Source organism: Leguminivora glycinivorella, chromosome 14 (assembly GCF_023078275.1).
Source record: "Leguminivora glycinivorella isolate SPB_JAAS2020 chromosome 14, LegGlyc_1.1, whole genome shotgun sequence".
Taxonomy (NCBI): Eukaryota; Metazoa; Arthropoda; class Insecta; order Lepidoptera; family Tortricidae; genus Leguminivora; species Leguminivora glycinivorella.
The window spans coordinates 1,417,886-1,434,324 of NC_062984.1; the positions used below are offsets into that span (position 1 = coordinate 1,417,886).

The 16,439-nt window shown below is 37.3% G+C and overlaps 2 protein-coding genes across 2 annotated transcripts; both read right to left on the reverse strand.

Annotated features, from left to right (window-relative positions):
• Window positions 1–8,354: 8,354 nt before the first annotated feature.
• LOC125233361 lies at window positions 8,355–10,958 on the reverse strand. Its single transcript, XM_048139351.1, has 2 exons — window positions 10,671–10,958; window positions 8,355–9,076 (listed from the first exon to the last, which is right to left on the reverse strand). Exons 1-2 carry the CDS (start codon window positions 10,837–10,839, stop codon window positions 8,637–8,639), a joined length of 609 nt encoding a protein of 202 aa, XP_047995308.1. The 5' UTR covers window positions 10,840–10,958; the 3' UTR covers window positions 8,355–8,636.
• Window positions 10,959–11,925: 967 nt separating this feature from the next.
• Window positions 11,926–13,126, reverse strand: LOC125233448. Its single transcript, XM_048139479.1, has 2 exons — window positions 12,884–13,126; window positions 11,926–12,522 (listed from the first exon to the last, which is right to left on the reverse strand). The coding sequence occupies exons 1-2, from the start codon at window positions 13,044–13,046 to the stop codon at window positions 12,089–12,091; spliced, it is 597 nt and encodes a 198-aa protein (XP_047995436.1). The 5' UTR covers window positions 13,047–13,126; the 3' UTR covers window positions 11,926–12,088.
• Between the last annotated feature and the right edge of the window lie 3,313 nt (window positions 13,127–16,439).

Here is a 16,439-nt window from a genome sequence, read left to right on the forward strand (position 1 = left end):
AATGTAATAGACCCTATTAGTATGCGATACCGAACCCCTTTTAAAATTTTACCTATAGAAAATAAATAAAATAACATCAACATCCGAGATATTACAATAAAGTGATTAAAGGAAATTATCGGTAATTTACGGTTAATGAAGCTTTTAGTGCATCACTATTGCAAGCAGAACCAGTCCGTAGCGCGCCCGCGCTTTTTAACTGGAGCGCTAGTCTATGGTATTTAAAGCTTCTACAGACTGTGCGACAAGCAGGATGGAATTTATCAGGATTTTATATAATCGCCGAACGATGCCCTAATGTTGTCCTTGTCTGTTTGTTTGTGCAATGTAATGCAAAATATGCAAATATTCCAAATCATTCCAAATCTCATTCGATTGTAGGTGATATTGTTAATATTAATCTAGAGCAGACCGAGTAGGTACATAATTAAATAAATAAGATAATATTGTTTTGTCCTTCAATTTTCTTTACTAATACAAATAATTTATTAAGAAAAACATAATTGTACAGTGGTTATTTATAAATTTATTAAAATGTATCCAATCCATTCAAACTTTTTGTATCGAAATATACAATAAGTTTCATTCGTAATTCTATGTTCTACGTAGGTCCTCTTATTTAGTGGCTGAGTTGCACGAGTTGAAATGAAATGTTTTTACTGAATTTTGTATAAAATAAAAACTAATTAGAATTCTATCAATCCTGTTGCGCATATTTCTCAGGCGCGAACGGGATCGATTGCGCGTCGCGTCACGCCGCCGCGCCGTTGCCGCTCCGTGCGTGTTTGGGCTGCACCGGCAAACGTCATAATACAAACTTTTCGACGCACATACCTACACATACAATGCACCATACCTATATAAGTAATTAAATTTAAAAATACTTACGTTCCATTTTCAAACCTCTTATCAATACAGAGTTTTCTGTGCTGTGTTCCATAGATATATTTTTTTAGCGGAATTAAACCCTAGCATGATACTTGTAACTTAAAACTAGCGTGATAACATACTTTGTTGTTGTTTTAGCCATTTTAGTGAGATTTTTGTTTTGTCGTTTATACCTCTGTATTTAGTAAGTACATTGATATAAACTGAAATAAATATCATAAAGAAAGAAAAAGTGACCAAGGCCTCCAAGTGTTCAAAGCTGGTAGTTAAAATAGTAGTGTGTCGTGTGTCTACTAAAAAAAATACATAAATTATTTTATACACCGTGTTTCCGGTATCATTCAAAAACTCAGACACCCCAACTGATTTTTATTTTTTTAAACTCATCTAGAGTATCCATCTTTTAATCTGATGTTTACTTTTTTTTAAAACTGAATTTTTAATTTTTTGTACAGCTCTACTCGACTTTTAACTCTACACTCAATAAAATAATTGTTAACTACCATCATAAACCATAAAACTATTTATTTTAGAGATGGGCCGAATATTCGGTATTCGGCATATTCGGCAAGTTTTCCAATGTTCGTATTCGGCCGAATAGTTCGGTTACATTGCCGAACATTTACCTAATAAACAACGTAAATAAATAGAGTAAGTTGTTTCGTAATTCATTGGATAATGACTTCCTACATACTCGTATTTCAGCATTCTAAATTACTACCAAAGGGAATTAAAGATGCGTTAAAATATAAATACAATAATTTTGTAAAAAAGTAAAAATAACATAGCTTAAGAAACAAAAACCAAAATTTCCTTATGCACTAAATTATAGGAACATTAAGAGGATACGGTAGCGAAAATGCTAAAATGGAAAGGAGCCCCCCTTTCAACTTGGGAATTTTAGTTAAATATACAAGTGTTATTAACTAGATTTATCGAAAAAAAATTGTCCATTAACAACAACTCAGTCAAGTGATATTTCAAAAAAATCTTTAAAATCGAGGTTCCGCTCTCGACTCTTTCCTCCTTCAAAACTTAATCAATCGGAATGAAATTTGAGAATCTGAATAACAATGAAATATTCTATGTCGGACCGTTTAGCTTTTTTGGTTAATTGTTACCAATCTTGAGTATCACACCTTTTTTTGCGCCACAATGAAAAAGGCCGTTTTTGGAAATTTTTGATTGGCTCTAGATTCTTTTAAAAGCAGAATATCAAAAAAATCAAAACGGTCCGACATAGATAAAAATAATAACAATCTGTGTTGAAAAAATCATTGCTCTATCTTCAAAAACCAGGGAGGAAATAGTCGAGAGCGTTTGTATGGAGAATTGACCCCTACCGTATCGTCTTAAGAGTCTTAGTAAGATACATGATGTACCCATTATATGGCGGAACCGAATATTCGGCCGAATGTTCGGTTCGGTAACAGCTGAACCGAATGTTCGGCCGAATATTCGTATTCGGCAAAGTCCGTATTCGGCCCATCTCTAATTTATTTGCTGTGTACGTTACTGCAACGACATAAGGTTTACTAATAGACAGCTAACATGTCACTGTAAAACACTTTAAAGCTTTGTCACAGTAAACTTCAAATTGGACAGGTAATCGCAGTAAGCAAATTTAAACCCAACATTCAAAATGACAAGGTTGTAATTAGGTACGAGTTCAATTTGTTATGACTTATGATAAACATTAAGATTAAACTGACAAACAACGTCAAACTCGTAGCGGAAAAAATATCGTCCAAGTAACCAGCCAGTATTAATACCCCTAAATACTGAAAAAGGTAAGCAACCTCTAGCAATGCGATATACACAATGTCGCATTACGAATACAATAGAATGGCCACGTAAAAAATAACTAATAATACAAATTAAAAAAAAAATAATTACTCCCATCAAGATATAGCTCAATCGAATCTACTATCGATTCTGAACAAACTGTTTTCAGGTTTTTAGTGTTAGATAAGTGAAACACGGTGTATAAATTAATTTATGAAATAAAACTATGGAAACGGATTAAATCGCGTATAATGAATTTAAAATTCATCCCGACGTTTCGAACTCTTTACAGCGTTCGTTCATTTGCAGTTTGTTCTTTGTCAATTTTGTGTAGATTAAGTAAGTAAGTAAGTAAGTAAACACTTTATTGTACAGAAAAATAATACAGCACATAATATTTAAAATAAAAAGTTTCAGTACAAAGGCGAACTTATCCCTTTAAGGGATCTCTTCCAGTTAACCTTTGAGCATTTGAGGGAGAGTTTGAGACTGTAGACATCCACATAATACAAAAACTACAAAATAATAACAATACATTTTTCATTCCTTAGTCTAACACGCAGTATATATTAATAAATATATAAATAATCAATAAATATTTAATATATATATACTACTTACAAAACCGCATACAATCCCTGTCTCAGTTTTCGTCCGATAGCCACAGTTTCTTTAGATTCGCCTTCAGCGATGCGACCGATTGACACTGTCGAAGAGGAGGTGGTAAAGATTAATTGGTTCATTATTTTTTAACATAGTAATGGTAAATTATTTGAATATTGTATAACTAGCTTATTAATAGTGTGTGAACCTGCCTTAGAAATCTATATTATTTGTGGTCATGGTTCGTTAATATTTCTTGTATGTGGGTAGCTTTTGCACATTGTAATTTTTCCTCATCAGTCACCCGTTGACCACGAACGCTGTAAAGAGTTCGAAACGTCGGGATGAATTTTAAATTCATTATACGCGATTTAATCCGTTTCCATAGTTTTATTTCATGAGTAACTATCGCGGTAACCGAAGACAATATAAATTAATTTGTTATAAGAATTATATTGATATATTTTGGATAAATGCTTTACTTTACTTAAACTTAGGTGTAAGGAATAAGTTACCTAATACAACAAATCCTTGCTTTTAAGAGCAGCACAAATAAAAATCCATGCACTTTCGAAAGTGTGTGACCCGCATGGGGTATTTTAATCCCTCCAGAGACCCTTACATCAATTTAGTTATAGTAGTTGTACAGCCGTAATAGGCTTATTATAGCTATATTAATACACCTATTAATATTTAACGGTTCCTAGGATAAGTAATAATTTCTTCATTCAGCAATGACAATGAAGCTTCAAAAGGGTTGAATTATTTTGAAATCGACTATTAATCAAAAACTTCTGTAAGTCGTACCAATGATAGTTTTAGGAATTATAATCTAAATTAGATATCAAACGATAAAGAAAAAGTGACCAAGGTGGACCCGAGCCGAGAAATATTGGTCACTAATAATTTCAAAGAATATTTTACATAACGACAAAAACAATAATTATGACTATTAAGTAATGAAAATCGATTATCTTTGCTTAGCCAGAAAAATATATTTAAATTCTTCTTTGAAACATCACTTTTAAAATCACCGAAAAAGCTACCGACTCAACTACCATTTTGAAACCTTTCAAATCTTTGTTTTATTTCTTAAACCAGGAATTTAAGTTAGATTATGTCTTGCATAAGTTACGCGAGACTGACCCTTAAGGTGTCGGCTTAAAGGTTTAATTAGAAGGCGTACCTTTTGATTCTCTATGGGCTGACAGGTCTGACGTGGGTTGATTGATGACTGCGCGAGAGTGGAGCTTTCAGTCAAAACAACTGTCAAAATGGCATGAGTCGCGCGGGACGGCTTTTAGTCACGGATTTCAGTTGCGACGTTATCGGGAATGTTAGTAATTACATTTATTAAAAGTCATATTTCTTGTTTATAAAGTGTACACTTTACGGAACAATCCATATATGTAGGTACAACCACCTTTAATAAAATTATACTTAGATGGGAACTTTACGCTTTCAAACTGCTGATTTACGCCGTGTCTTGCGTGGGCGACGGTCGCGCGACCGTCGCCGTCGCGCCTCATACTTCCATATCGATAAGGTTTGATTTCGTATGCGTCGCATCGCCGTCGCGCGACCATCGCACGACCGTCGCCCACGCAAGCCACGGCGTTAGATACAGTTCCATAGAATGCAATGCGAAGATGCATCAAATGTAACGTTATCTGGGTAAAGATACCTTATTGTCGATGGCGCTTACGTCCCGCGGCGTCGTATTTGTACACGAACTTCGCTCATAACGCCTTAAGCGGTTAATTAATAGGTTAATATAAATAAAATACATATTTTCACCCACCAAAACGAACAAAGTACTGACTATAAAAACATTAAACTAAAAACTAAACATTTAACTACTTGGCCGTAGATTACGGCAAAAAGGAGAGGGCCCCCGCGCTGAATCGTTTGTGGTGCAAAAGTTATCCATAACCATCCAAAGGGGTAACGCCATAAGTATTATGGGTACTTTTACACCAGAAACGATAAGGAGCGGGGTTTAATATGTAGTTAAATTGTAAATATTTATTTTAAGTTACCTTTTATTAAAATGTTGTATTTTTTAATATTAATTAAAGTATTAAACTAAATCAGATATATCAATTTATGATGCAAAATCATCATTTATATTAGGTAAATTCTACCAGCCAGGTCAAGATATCAAAATTTGTATGAAATTACTTTGCACTCTTGTGGATAAAATGCAATTTTGCTGTTTTCGAATAGCAAAGTAAGCCTTTACCAGTTGGTGTGGTGAAAGTAACTATTCACTTTTAACTGATAGTAGTTTTGTACCTATATTGTAATGACATACCTGTACGTGCTTACGCAGAGTCGCACATCTTCATCGCAAGAAAATCTATTCGAATCTGCCAGGCAATCATAGTCGCTGATAAAATAATATAAAAAATCGGGCCGTCCGTATCGCACTTACAAATAGTGCGATAGGGACGGCCCGATGTTTTATCGTTTATCGCGCGACTATACTTGCCTGCCTGGTCAATGGATCAATACGACAGATATACATAAAACTGCGAATATTCTTTCATCTCCATCTCCATGCGATACAGATTGGGGACCGACGAGTCCGGAAATGAGGGTCGGCTCCGGGGGAGAAAGCTTGATTTAATGCGTTATTGGGGGCCGTCACGTTTGCACTCTTCGGAATAGTGGTTGTCTTGACCACCGTATAGATTTATAACGTTTATAATCTGACTTAGAGCGATAATTCTGGTCATATGTTTTCAACAATAACCCCTTTATTTTTATTGATAGATATAATTTGTGACAGATGACAATAAAATTAAATTAACTATATAAGTAATTTAATTTACTGCAACGTCATAGTCTTGTACGATATTACGATACAAGGGCGGAAAGAGAAAACCGCGCGGAAACGAGAGGCGATGTATTTAACGACCGAGTCCATTTAAGACACTTAAGAACACTGAAAAGGGAATGTTATAAACCGACACTAGATTAATTACCACCTTTTAATTGAAAACACCACAAATAACGGACTTTTTTGCACTTAGAAAGGGCCCTTCTTTAGGGAAAGTCGCATATATCCTCGTTATAAACATTGCGTGCTTATAATTGGCCCGAGAAATTATATTTCATGACAGTTTGTTATTATGTCTTCCCAGAAGTATGTTTTATTGTAGGTATATGAAATAAGGAATACTTGGTTGGCTGCGGATAAAACTCGTTCGAGTTCTAATAACTAACAATCCTAATCCTAAAGGGCCGAAGAAATAGAAAGTCTAGTCTCATCTGGTCGGCAACGTTTTTAATCATATACCTATTACCTACATAGTAGATACAATTTAATAGTAAGTAAGACAGTAAATATTTTGAACTAGGGGTATAAATAATATCTGAGCTTGCTGAGACTTTTACTTCTTATCACTAGGTACACTACTAATTAATTTACTTTGTACCTACTTTGATTCTTGTTCCAGACTACACATAAGGCATATACTTAATTCGATTAGGAAATAGTTAACTAGAAGTATATGACTACGTGCCATGTTTCAGAAATTCAAGAGAAGAGAACGACATTATACTTACTGAACATCACCACATAGCTACATGAGATTAACAGCACCCTCTTGACAATGCTCATACATTCCTGCCAGCCTAGCCGAAATGACAATATTTGACGTGACGAAACCCAGTCTGGCTCTCACGCGCCAATACGGAAGAGCGACAGATAAAGCTACGATAACGATGTTATTGCAAGAGTTTGTACGTTTGGCTAATTACTGGTCCGGCTTTATAAACATCGGCACATCACTACACTGGCTGACATGCGTAACCAAAGACACGTCAAACACGCCGGCGCAATCTAGATGAAGGCCGAAAACTCCGGTTACATACGCGAATGTTACAGCACGTAAACGTAATAAGGGCGATAAATGAAACCAGGCATAATTCAATATTGTTATCATCAATTAAGAGGTGTTTTTGAGTTACTCTTAATTTTCAGCCCATAATTAATTTTTGAAAAATTTCCCATCAGCAATGTACTGTAAACGTGGTTGCGATGACAATCAATGACAACTGTCAACGAGCGTTTAAAGCGAGTGTGTTTGCATTACGTTGCGGGCCGAATTAATTTGTATGGATAAAAAAATATTTAAATTTTAAGTAAAAGTTTAGGTTTACACTGTATACGTACCTACCATGCTAGAGGGGCTTTTTCTCAGTCACAAGAGGGGGAAAAATGATTCTGACAGGAATCGTTTGTTTCCTTTTTATTTAATAATTTGTAGTAGGTAGATAGACAATTAAGTTCAAAGACAACAAGTGTTGGCTTCATTTATACCGTTTTAGCACACTCATCGACAACAGCTTCAGATATAACTACAAAACAAAAGGTTACTTTTAAAACAATAGTTATTTGTTATACAAGGGGGCAAAGTTGTATTTTAACGCCGAGTGTGGAATTGAAAAACGAGCAAGTGAAAGGATTCTATAGTTGAACCACGAGCGAAGCGAGTGGTTCGAGAATAGAATCCTGAACTTGCGAGTTTTTTAACACACGAGAAGTAAAATACATTTGCACCCGAGTGTAACACAAAACTTTTCCCCTCACTATAGCGAGGAAACTACAACGCAAAAATGCGTTTTATCACTGCTTTCAGTAGTTCCACAGGTGGTAAATCATCTTTATTACTAGATTCACCAACTTTTATCAATTTCAAAGCAGTTAATTTGACTTTATTCAAGGTCAAATTACTTTACCCACTAGTGGATAAAATGCGTTTTTACCCGCTGGTATTAAAGGACAAAACACGTGTTTCCGAGCTAGTGAGGGGAAAAGATCATTACCACCCTCCTTGCGTTATCCCGGCATTTGCCACGGCTCATGGGAACAAAGATATACTTAGTCTTAAAATATAAATAATCTTATTAATCTTGTATTTTAGGTAAGTGTATACTCTTCAAATACTGAACAAAGTGAACTATTAAAACAAAGATATAGTCTTAAAATGTCAATAATCTTATTAATCTTGTATTTAGGTAAGTGTATACTCTTCAAACACTGAACAAAGTGAACTATTAAAACAAAGATATAGTCTTAAAATGTCAATAATCTTATTAATCTTGTATTTAGGTAAGTGTATACTCTTCAAACACTGAACAAAGTGAACTCTGTCTTTCCTTCATAAATCAATCACCACGTTGCACATTATTACAAATACACAGCTTCACAGCCAAGCACTGTCAAAACGAGAACAAGCCTCGTAATCTTTTCAAGTAGGTAACTAGAAAATAAGTTAATTTTAATTTTCATATTCGCGTTTGACTATAGACTCTATAGAGTAGTCTCTGTCTTTGCGTGCACTTTCGCATCGCTATAAATTCCTCCTACCCATATTCTGCGCAGCTATCTCATTCAGCAACATATCTTGCATCCTGCTCCTAATCACCAAATTCCTCGTGGGTTCCAGCTGCCTTAAAAACGGCGTCAGCGACTTCAAAAACATCATGTCAAAGTCGACGTCATCTCTTTTGAAGCGTTTCTCAGGAATGGGGTCTTCTTCTAAAGTATACGCTTCGACATCTGCGTCTGGGACGTATTTAGTTTCATATTCTATTTCTATCTCCTTCTCTTCTGGCTCGCTGTCTGTGTCTATTTGTTCCTCTCCCTCTTCCCCTGATCGTAGGAGGAAGGCCAAGTGCTTGAAGTACCGCCATCTTCCCCTGTAGTCGTCTTTGGTAGTAACGTCGTTCTTTTTTACTTCTTTCTTGAAGCAATCGCGGAGGTTCTTCCATTTTATGCGGATGGCATCTTCTGCAAAGATAATCAAATATTACAAAATCACGTGATAAAAAAATGCACGATGCATCGGTTCATAATTATGGAACGCTGTATGTCTGTTTATAGATGTACAGTCAACTAATTGGAACCCTAGGCCACGGTAGAACTATGTCATAGTGACGTTATAAATCAGACTGTATGAAATCTCTTACTGCTTGTCATTATGACATAGTTGTAAAGTGGCCTAGGGTTCCAATTAGTTGACTGTACAGGTAGTCTATTACTACCACATATAAAATATATACAAATAGGTTTTAGTACCTATTAGGTACGGTACGGTAGCTGTACGTTGGTACATCATTCGCGTTAAAATGTCTTAATAAATAGAAACATTCTAGGCCTATAATATGGGCTATATGGCAATGACAATATAAAACAACAAAACATAAAATCTGTATGTGATATAATTGATAATCGGTGTCGTAAGGCTCGGTTTAAGCGGGATTTCTAAAAGCACACAGCTTGAAGTAGCACACTATTTGCGATCTTATTCTCGCTAAGGCCGTTTCATCGGAATCCTTCTTAGGATCCCTGCTCCGTCCTCGCATTCGAAGGCCCTTAAAATAAGTCTCCGGGTGCCTCTCACTCTTATTGAGACCGCTCGAATAAGGGAAATTTGGACCTTTACCTTCAGCCAAAACATTATTTGCGAGTATTTAAAAGAATTAAATTTAAGCCCCTTTCGTTGAGTCCCAGTATTTACTTCCATTCCATTTATTTAATTACGCCGTGTCTTGCGTGGGTCGTCGCGCGTCGCGTCTCATCGCATCGTCTACTTTCCATATCGATAAGGTTTGATTTCGTATGCATCACATCGCCGTCGCGCGTCCATCGCCCACGCAAGCCACGGCGTTAGGTAGACAGTCTTAGACCTACAAATGATATAATAATTAAAAGGCACGCCTGAACGAAATTTGGACAAGTTAATTTATTTTGGACCATAGTTGGGAGATTTGGACTATAGGGGGTTTTACGGCACTTTGATTGTTTTATATTATCATTACCATATAGCCCATATAGGCCTAGCACGTTTCTATTAAGACATTTTTATCGCGAGTGATGTGCTAACGTAGGTACAGCTACCGTACGCTAGATAATTTTAATAACAATAACCGAAAAAAAAAACAAAAAGAAACCTGTGTTACGACATAGTCAAAAGTGGACTTAAAAATGCTCGCCAAGTTTAATGTTTTTATAGCGGCGTGACAGCTGTTAGCGCCTTTTTTGGCGATAATCGGGTGACTAAATTAAATGTGCGCGAGCCATCACGATAACATGCAATTTATATGCATAATAGATTGTATAAGGATAAATGTTATACCGACCGATAAGATAAGAATAAGGAAAATCGTAAAATTGAACACTTTTCAGGTCAAATCAAAAGACATACATAGGCATAAGGTTGAAAATTTCTACTACTACGAGATAATACCTATTCGGCACAGTTATGAGAGCAGTAAGAAACAAAAACAAAAGTCTGAAAACAACATGACACTGCCAACGCCATCTATCTGCGCGACGCGGTAACCACCGCTCAAACCGATATTGTACAACACGCGTCACTCACCTGGCATACCCAGCGTTTTCGCGGCTTTGTCCCAAGTCTCCGCCAGGTGCACTCTATCGCCGTACAGCTCGTCGTCAGGATTCCAGATACAGACATGTTTCTTCAATACTTTAATCAACCTCAAAATATCACCGTCCGACCAATTCACTCGGGATTCTCGGGAAACCATGTCTATCGCGCGGCGTGGTCGCGGCAACTGACGCTAGTGACGCTGAGGTCGAAGGGGCGCGGCGCGGCACACGCGACGTTGCCGCGTCGTGCAGCGAACGTTCCGGCATTTCTAGGGACTCGGGAAGGAAAACGCGACGTATTTCTTAATAACAAATAATAATTTAACATTTGTAATAATGATGAGTATTGAATTAGAACAAACATTACTAGTTTCATAGTTTTGTTTTGTCGCGTAATAGAATAGCAATTCGCCGCGCGAGTTGTAGATTGTACACAGCTGACAGCTTGGAGGTCATGTCATTTAATTCTAAACTTTATTTCAATGGCATAGAAATCAAACTCGTGTTTTTGCTGCACCCGTCAACAATTGGTCGATCGTACTTGTAATTATGTACTGATATCTGCGCCATCTATGAATAAACAGCGACTCTGCGTGGCAGTCTTGTAATCTTCGTCAGGTTAGGTTGCTAGGCGACGTAGGACGAACTTTCCTTTCTCATGTGTAGATGTCGCTGGATTTGGTGAGCAATTTTGTTTATAGTTAGACAAAACAATAAATATTAGGGTTCCGTAACACCATAGGCATATAGGTACGAACCAACAAAACCTTGTACACGAAAAAAGGCATAGTGTAGGCGGATTTTATTGTCAGTAAATTATTTTTGGAAAATGAGAAAACTACGTAAAAACTGTAAAAAAGAATAATTGCACAAGTTAAAGTATTTATTTGTAAGATACTTTTTGCAAGATCATTTTCAAGGTGTCACTATGTCGTAAAATACCTTATCTACCTAATGACTAAGGAAATTTCATTTATTGTGATTTATTTAATATTATAAGCTGAAGGGAGAAATACACGTTTTGTAAGTAGGTATACTTACAAAACGTGTATTTCTTAAAAAACAGATATTTTCACATAGGGTTTTATAGGCAAAACTGTAAAATAAATGAAAATGCAATGCTTTTACTAGGTGTAATTAAGCACATAATTACATTATTTTTTTATACAACGAAACCGTTTATCCACCAACTGTCTCAACTTATTTTGGGAACCATTTCTTTTAATATTCAATTAGACTATGAATTAGTTTCATCTGATAATCATCAAATCGGATATTTTAATATTCCTAAAAGTCACACATATTGTCTTTATCTTATCCAGTACAACCGACAAAAAAAACACCACTATCAATATGGTTGAAAATGAAAATAAACACCACAAATCTTTCTTTTATCTGGTTTCACTATCACATCTTATTTTTGTTCATATTCTGCGCAGCTAACTCATTCAGCAACAAATCTTGTATTCTGCTCCTTACCACCAAGTTCCTAGTCGGCTCCAGTTGCTTAAAAAACGGCATAAGCGACTTCAGGAACATCAAGTCGTAGTCCTCTGGCTCATTAGGTTTAAACTTTTTTTCTGGGATGGGATCTTCTAAATAAACCTCAAGGTTAGCATTTGGGGCGTATTTCGGTTCATAGTCTATCTCAGTCTCGACTTTATCGCTCGTGTGTCCGTCGTCTTCTTCTGTTCTTGGTAAGGACAGATGTAGTAGGTAACCCAAGCTATTGAAGTAGCGCCATCTACCCTTGTAGTCTTCTACAGAAGTGACGTTTTTTCTTTTTACTTCTCTCTTGAAAAAGTCGCGCAGTATCTTCCACTTGCCACGGAGTATGTCCTCTGGAATGAAAGAAGTACTTTATAACTGTAGACTCTAAAAAGTAACAAACACATAAAACAAGAGTTTATATAAACATTTTATAATGCTCTCAACTGTTAGGCATATACTTACTTTCTTTGATAAGGAAAACAATCTCTTACATAAAACAATTTAACTGATTTATATTAATTATTATTACCTATTTTTTTTAAATCCGCAATGGAATTGAAAGAATTACGTTTTTCCAGCTACGGAACCCTACTATCAACATGCAGTCTTACTTATCAACAAGACTCCTAACGCCATCTTTACGCGCGACTCAATAACCACTAGCAACAACAAAACAGTTTCATTCTATGCAAGCGACGTCACAGAACTCACCAGGCAAATCCAGCGCTTTCGCTATTTCGTCCCACGCCACCAACAACTGCTGTCTATCACTATAATTTTCATCCTCAGGATTCCAGATGCAGCCATGTTTGTGCACTTCTTTAATCAATTTCATTGTGGCGGTGTCAGACATCTGTATTTTGCTGAACACCATGGTCTGGCAGCGTTGCCGCGGCAACTGACGTGCGATCAATGGCGGCGGTGCGGCGCGGCACACGCGACGTTGCCGCGCCGTGCAGCGCGGCCAATTGCGGCATGTGGTTACGGCATTGGTAAGGAAAAATGTGTATTGCAAATGTGCAATGAAAAATGAGAAATGCTCGGGTAATTTCGAAAGGGGAATCTTTATATGATGGAAATAATGGTGATTTTTATGTGACTTTCGAAATTATACGACCTTCGAAATGACTAGATTGTATATTAAATTTGTATCCTGGGCCATTCTAGAGCCCTGTCTTCTTGACACTGTGTGAATTGGCCACAGAAATCACTTTTAACGTTAACTGTGAAAAGGTTCTACAGTTGGTTCTACAGTAGCTTAGAATTCAAATTGGTTCAAATATCGAAGATTATTATGAAACTACGACGATTACTTACACCGAAGGAATTATGTTGCCTACACGACTCTTTATACTACGTCGGTGGCAAACAGAACCAGGCCCGCCTGATGGTAAGTTTCCGTTGCATTATGGACGCCCTCTACTATGATTTAGACATGACTTGGACGTGTAGTTTAATAAACTTTTCACCACACCAACTCGTAAAAGCTTTCTTGGCTATTCGAAAACAGATAGCAAAATTGCATTTTATCCACAAGGGGGCAAAGTAATTTTATACAAATTTTAACTTGATGTCTTAATCTGACTGCTAGATTTTACCTATAAATGATGATTTTGAATCATAAATACTGAATAAGTTGATGGATTTGATTTATTTTGATGTTTTATAGTTGGTATTTTGTTCGTGTTGGTGTGGTGAAAAATTTTGTGTTTCACTCGGTGGCAAAGTTTGTTTAACCTTCGTGCCTTGATACCCTCGCAACGCTCAAGATTCCACTTTTTGAACCACTCGCTACGCTCGCGGTTCAATGTTGGAATCTTTCGCTTGCTCAGGTATCAATATTGGCACGTGCGGTTAAACAACTACTTTGCCCCCTTGTAAAACAAATAACTATTATTTAACACTAGCTTTTGCCCGCGGCTTCGCTCGCGTTAGAAATAGGCAAAAAGTAGCCTATGTCACTCTCCATCCCTTCAACCATCTTCATCGAAAAAATCACGTCAATTCGTCGCTCCATTTTGTGAAAGACGAACAAACAAACAGACACACACACTTTCACATTTATAATATTAGTATGGATTACAGTTCAATTGACTTAGTTCCTTTAAAATATCATTGGAAAAATGATGATTCTACTTGAAATGACATTTTACCTTTTTAGAACTAATTCTAGGGGCACGCTAGTGCCTCCGCCAAGACAAGCCAAGTTATTCACAGCACTGCCCATCTGGTCTTACCAAATATTATAACAATAAGATATTTTCATTAGGTAGAAACACTCAAATTTCCTCCTTTATGTAAGTTTCGTGCAATAATGATGAAATAGAAGTAATTGATTTAAACTAACACGATCTTCACTCATATTATTAAATTAAAACGGGACTTAATCGCGTAAAACTTACGTTTTATATTTAACCCGACGTTTCGGACATGACATTACGTCCGTGGTCACGGGTAGACTGGCTGGGAGTTGTATCAACATCTTCTAGCTGTACGAGTTTTTCGAACTACCCGCACTTGATTGTCATCAGTCACTTTTACGCTAGGGTTGCCACTCTGCCTACATACAACACTCACGACATCCGATGGTATGAGACGGGAAGTTTTCTCACGTTTACACTTGCCAATCACTGGATTCCACGAAGATGAAATCCCTTGCCCTTCATTTTGATTGAAATTACGATGTTTCCTGATTTCAATCGCTTCACGTACTTTCCTGCTATAGTAAAGACGTTCAGTTGAAAGGACTTTGGGATTATGCAGTTCAATCCAGTGGTTCGGTCCTGACTCTAGCAAATGCTCGGCAACCGCAGACTTATTTATTTGTCGTTTTTTGACCGCCGCGATATGTTCTTTGACCCTTTCCGCTATGGTGCGTTTGGTTTCTCCAATATAAGAACTACCACAGCTACAGTCAATCTTATAAACGCCTGGCGTCTGATATGGAATAACATCCTTTGCTGACCTTAGTTGCCCCGCCACCTTCGACAACGGCATGTACACAGTCTGTATCGAATACTTCTTTAGTATGGTACCAACCTTGTCTGTCACTCCCTTGACATAGGGCATAAATGCCGGTCGTCTTGCAACATTCGGATGCTTCTTCGCAGGCTTTCGTCTCGGTTGCCGACAATCCACCCTGTACCCATTCTTTCTAAGAACCTCCTGAATGTGTGACATCTCACTCTCTAAAAATTCAGGGTCACAAAGGTCATGTGCTCTGTTCTTTAGGGAATTAACGACGGACAGTAGGTGACGAGGGTGGTGGTGAGACTGAGCATTGAGGTATCTATCTGTGTGAGTAGGCTTCCTGTAGACAGTGTGCGCCAAGGATCCATCCATCCGACCTATCACTTTTATGTCCAGAAAAGGCAAACTTCGATCTGATTCCAATTCATACGTAAATTTCACCTTCTGATGAATGGAATTGAACACACTCAGGAGGTTCTTAGAAAGAATGGGTACAGGGTGGATTGTCGGCAACCGAGACGAAAGCCTGCGAAGAAGCATCCGAATGTTGCAAGACGACCGGCATTTATGCCCTATGTCAAGGGAGTGACAGACAAGGTTGGTACCATACTAAAGAAGTATTCGATACAGACTGTGTACATGCCGTTGTCGAAGGTGGCGGGGCAACTAAGGTCAGCAAAGGATGTTATTCCATATCAGACGCCAGGCGTTTATAAGATTGACTGTAGCTGTGGTAGTTCTTATATTGGAGAAACCAAACGCACCATAGCGGAAAGGGTCAAAGAACATATCGCGGCGGTCAAAAAACGACAAATAAATAAGTCTGCGGTTGCCGAGCATTTGCTAGAGTCAGGACCGAACCACTGGATTGAACTGCATAATCCCAAAGTCCTTTCAACTGAACGTCTTTACTATAGCAGGAAAGTACGTGAAGCGATTGAAATCAGGAAACATCGTAATTTCAATCAAAATGAAGGGCAAGGGATTTCATCTTCGTGGAATCCAGTGATTGGCAAGTGTAAACGTGAGAAAACTTCCCGTCTCATACCATCGGATGTCGTGAGTGTTGTATGTAGGCAGAGTGGCAACCCTAGCGTAAAAGTGACTGATGACAATCAAGTGCGGGTAGTTCGAAAAACTCGTACAGCTAGAAGATGTTGATACAACTCCCAGCCAGTCTACCCGTGACCACGGACGTAATGTCATGTCCGAAACGTCGGGTTAAATATAAAACGTAAGTTTTACGCGATTAAGTCCCGTTTTAATTTAATAAAATAGAAGTAAGTTAGTGACCTTT

What these genes read in the sequence shown, in the direction of transcription:
- LOC125233361 (XM_048139351.1), bottom strand. Translation starts at nt 10,839, where the DNA reads ATGGTTTCCCGAGAATCCCGAGTGAATTGGTCGGACGGTGATATTTTG. An exon ending in GAAAACGCTGGGTATGCCAG is followed by an intron (nt 9,077 to 10,670) that starts GTGAGTGACGCG and finishes TTATCTTTGCAG; the next exon opens with AAGATGCCATCCGCATAAAA.
- LOC125233448 (XM_048139479.1), bottom strand. Translation starts at nt 13,046, where the DNA reads ATGGTGTTCAGCAAAATACAGATGTCTGACACCGCCACAATGAAATTG. An exon ending in GAAAGCGCTGGATTTGCCTG is followed by an intron (nt 12,523 to 12,883) that starts GTGAGTTCTGTG and finishes CTTTCATTCCAG; the next exon opens with AGGACATACTCCGTGGCAAG.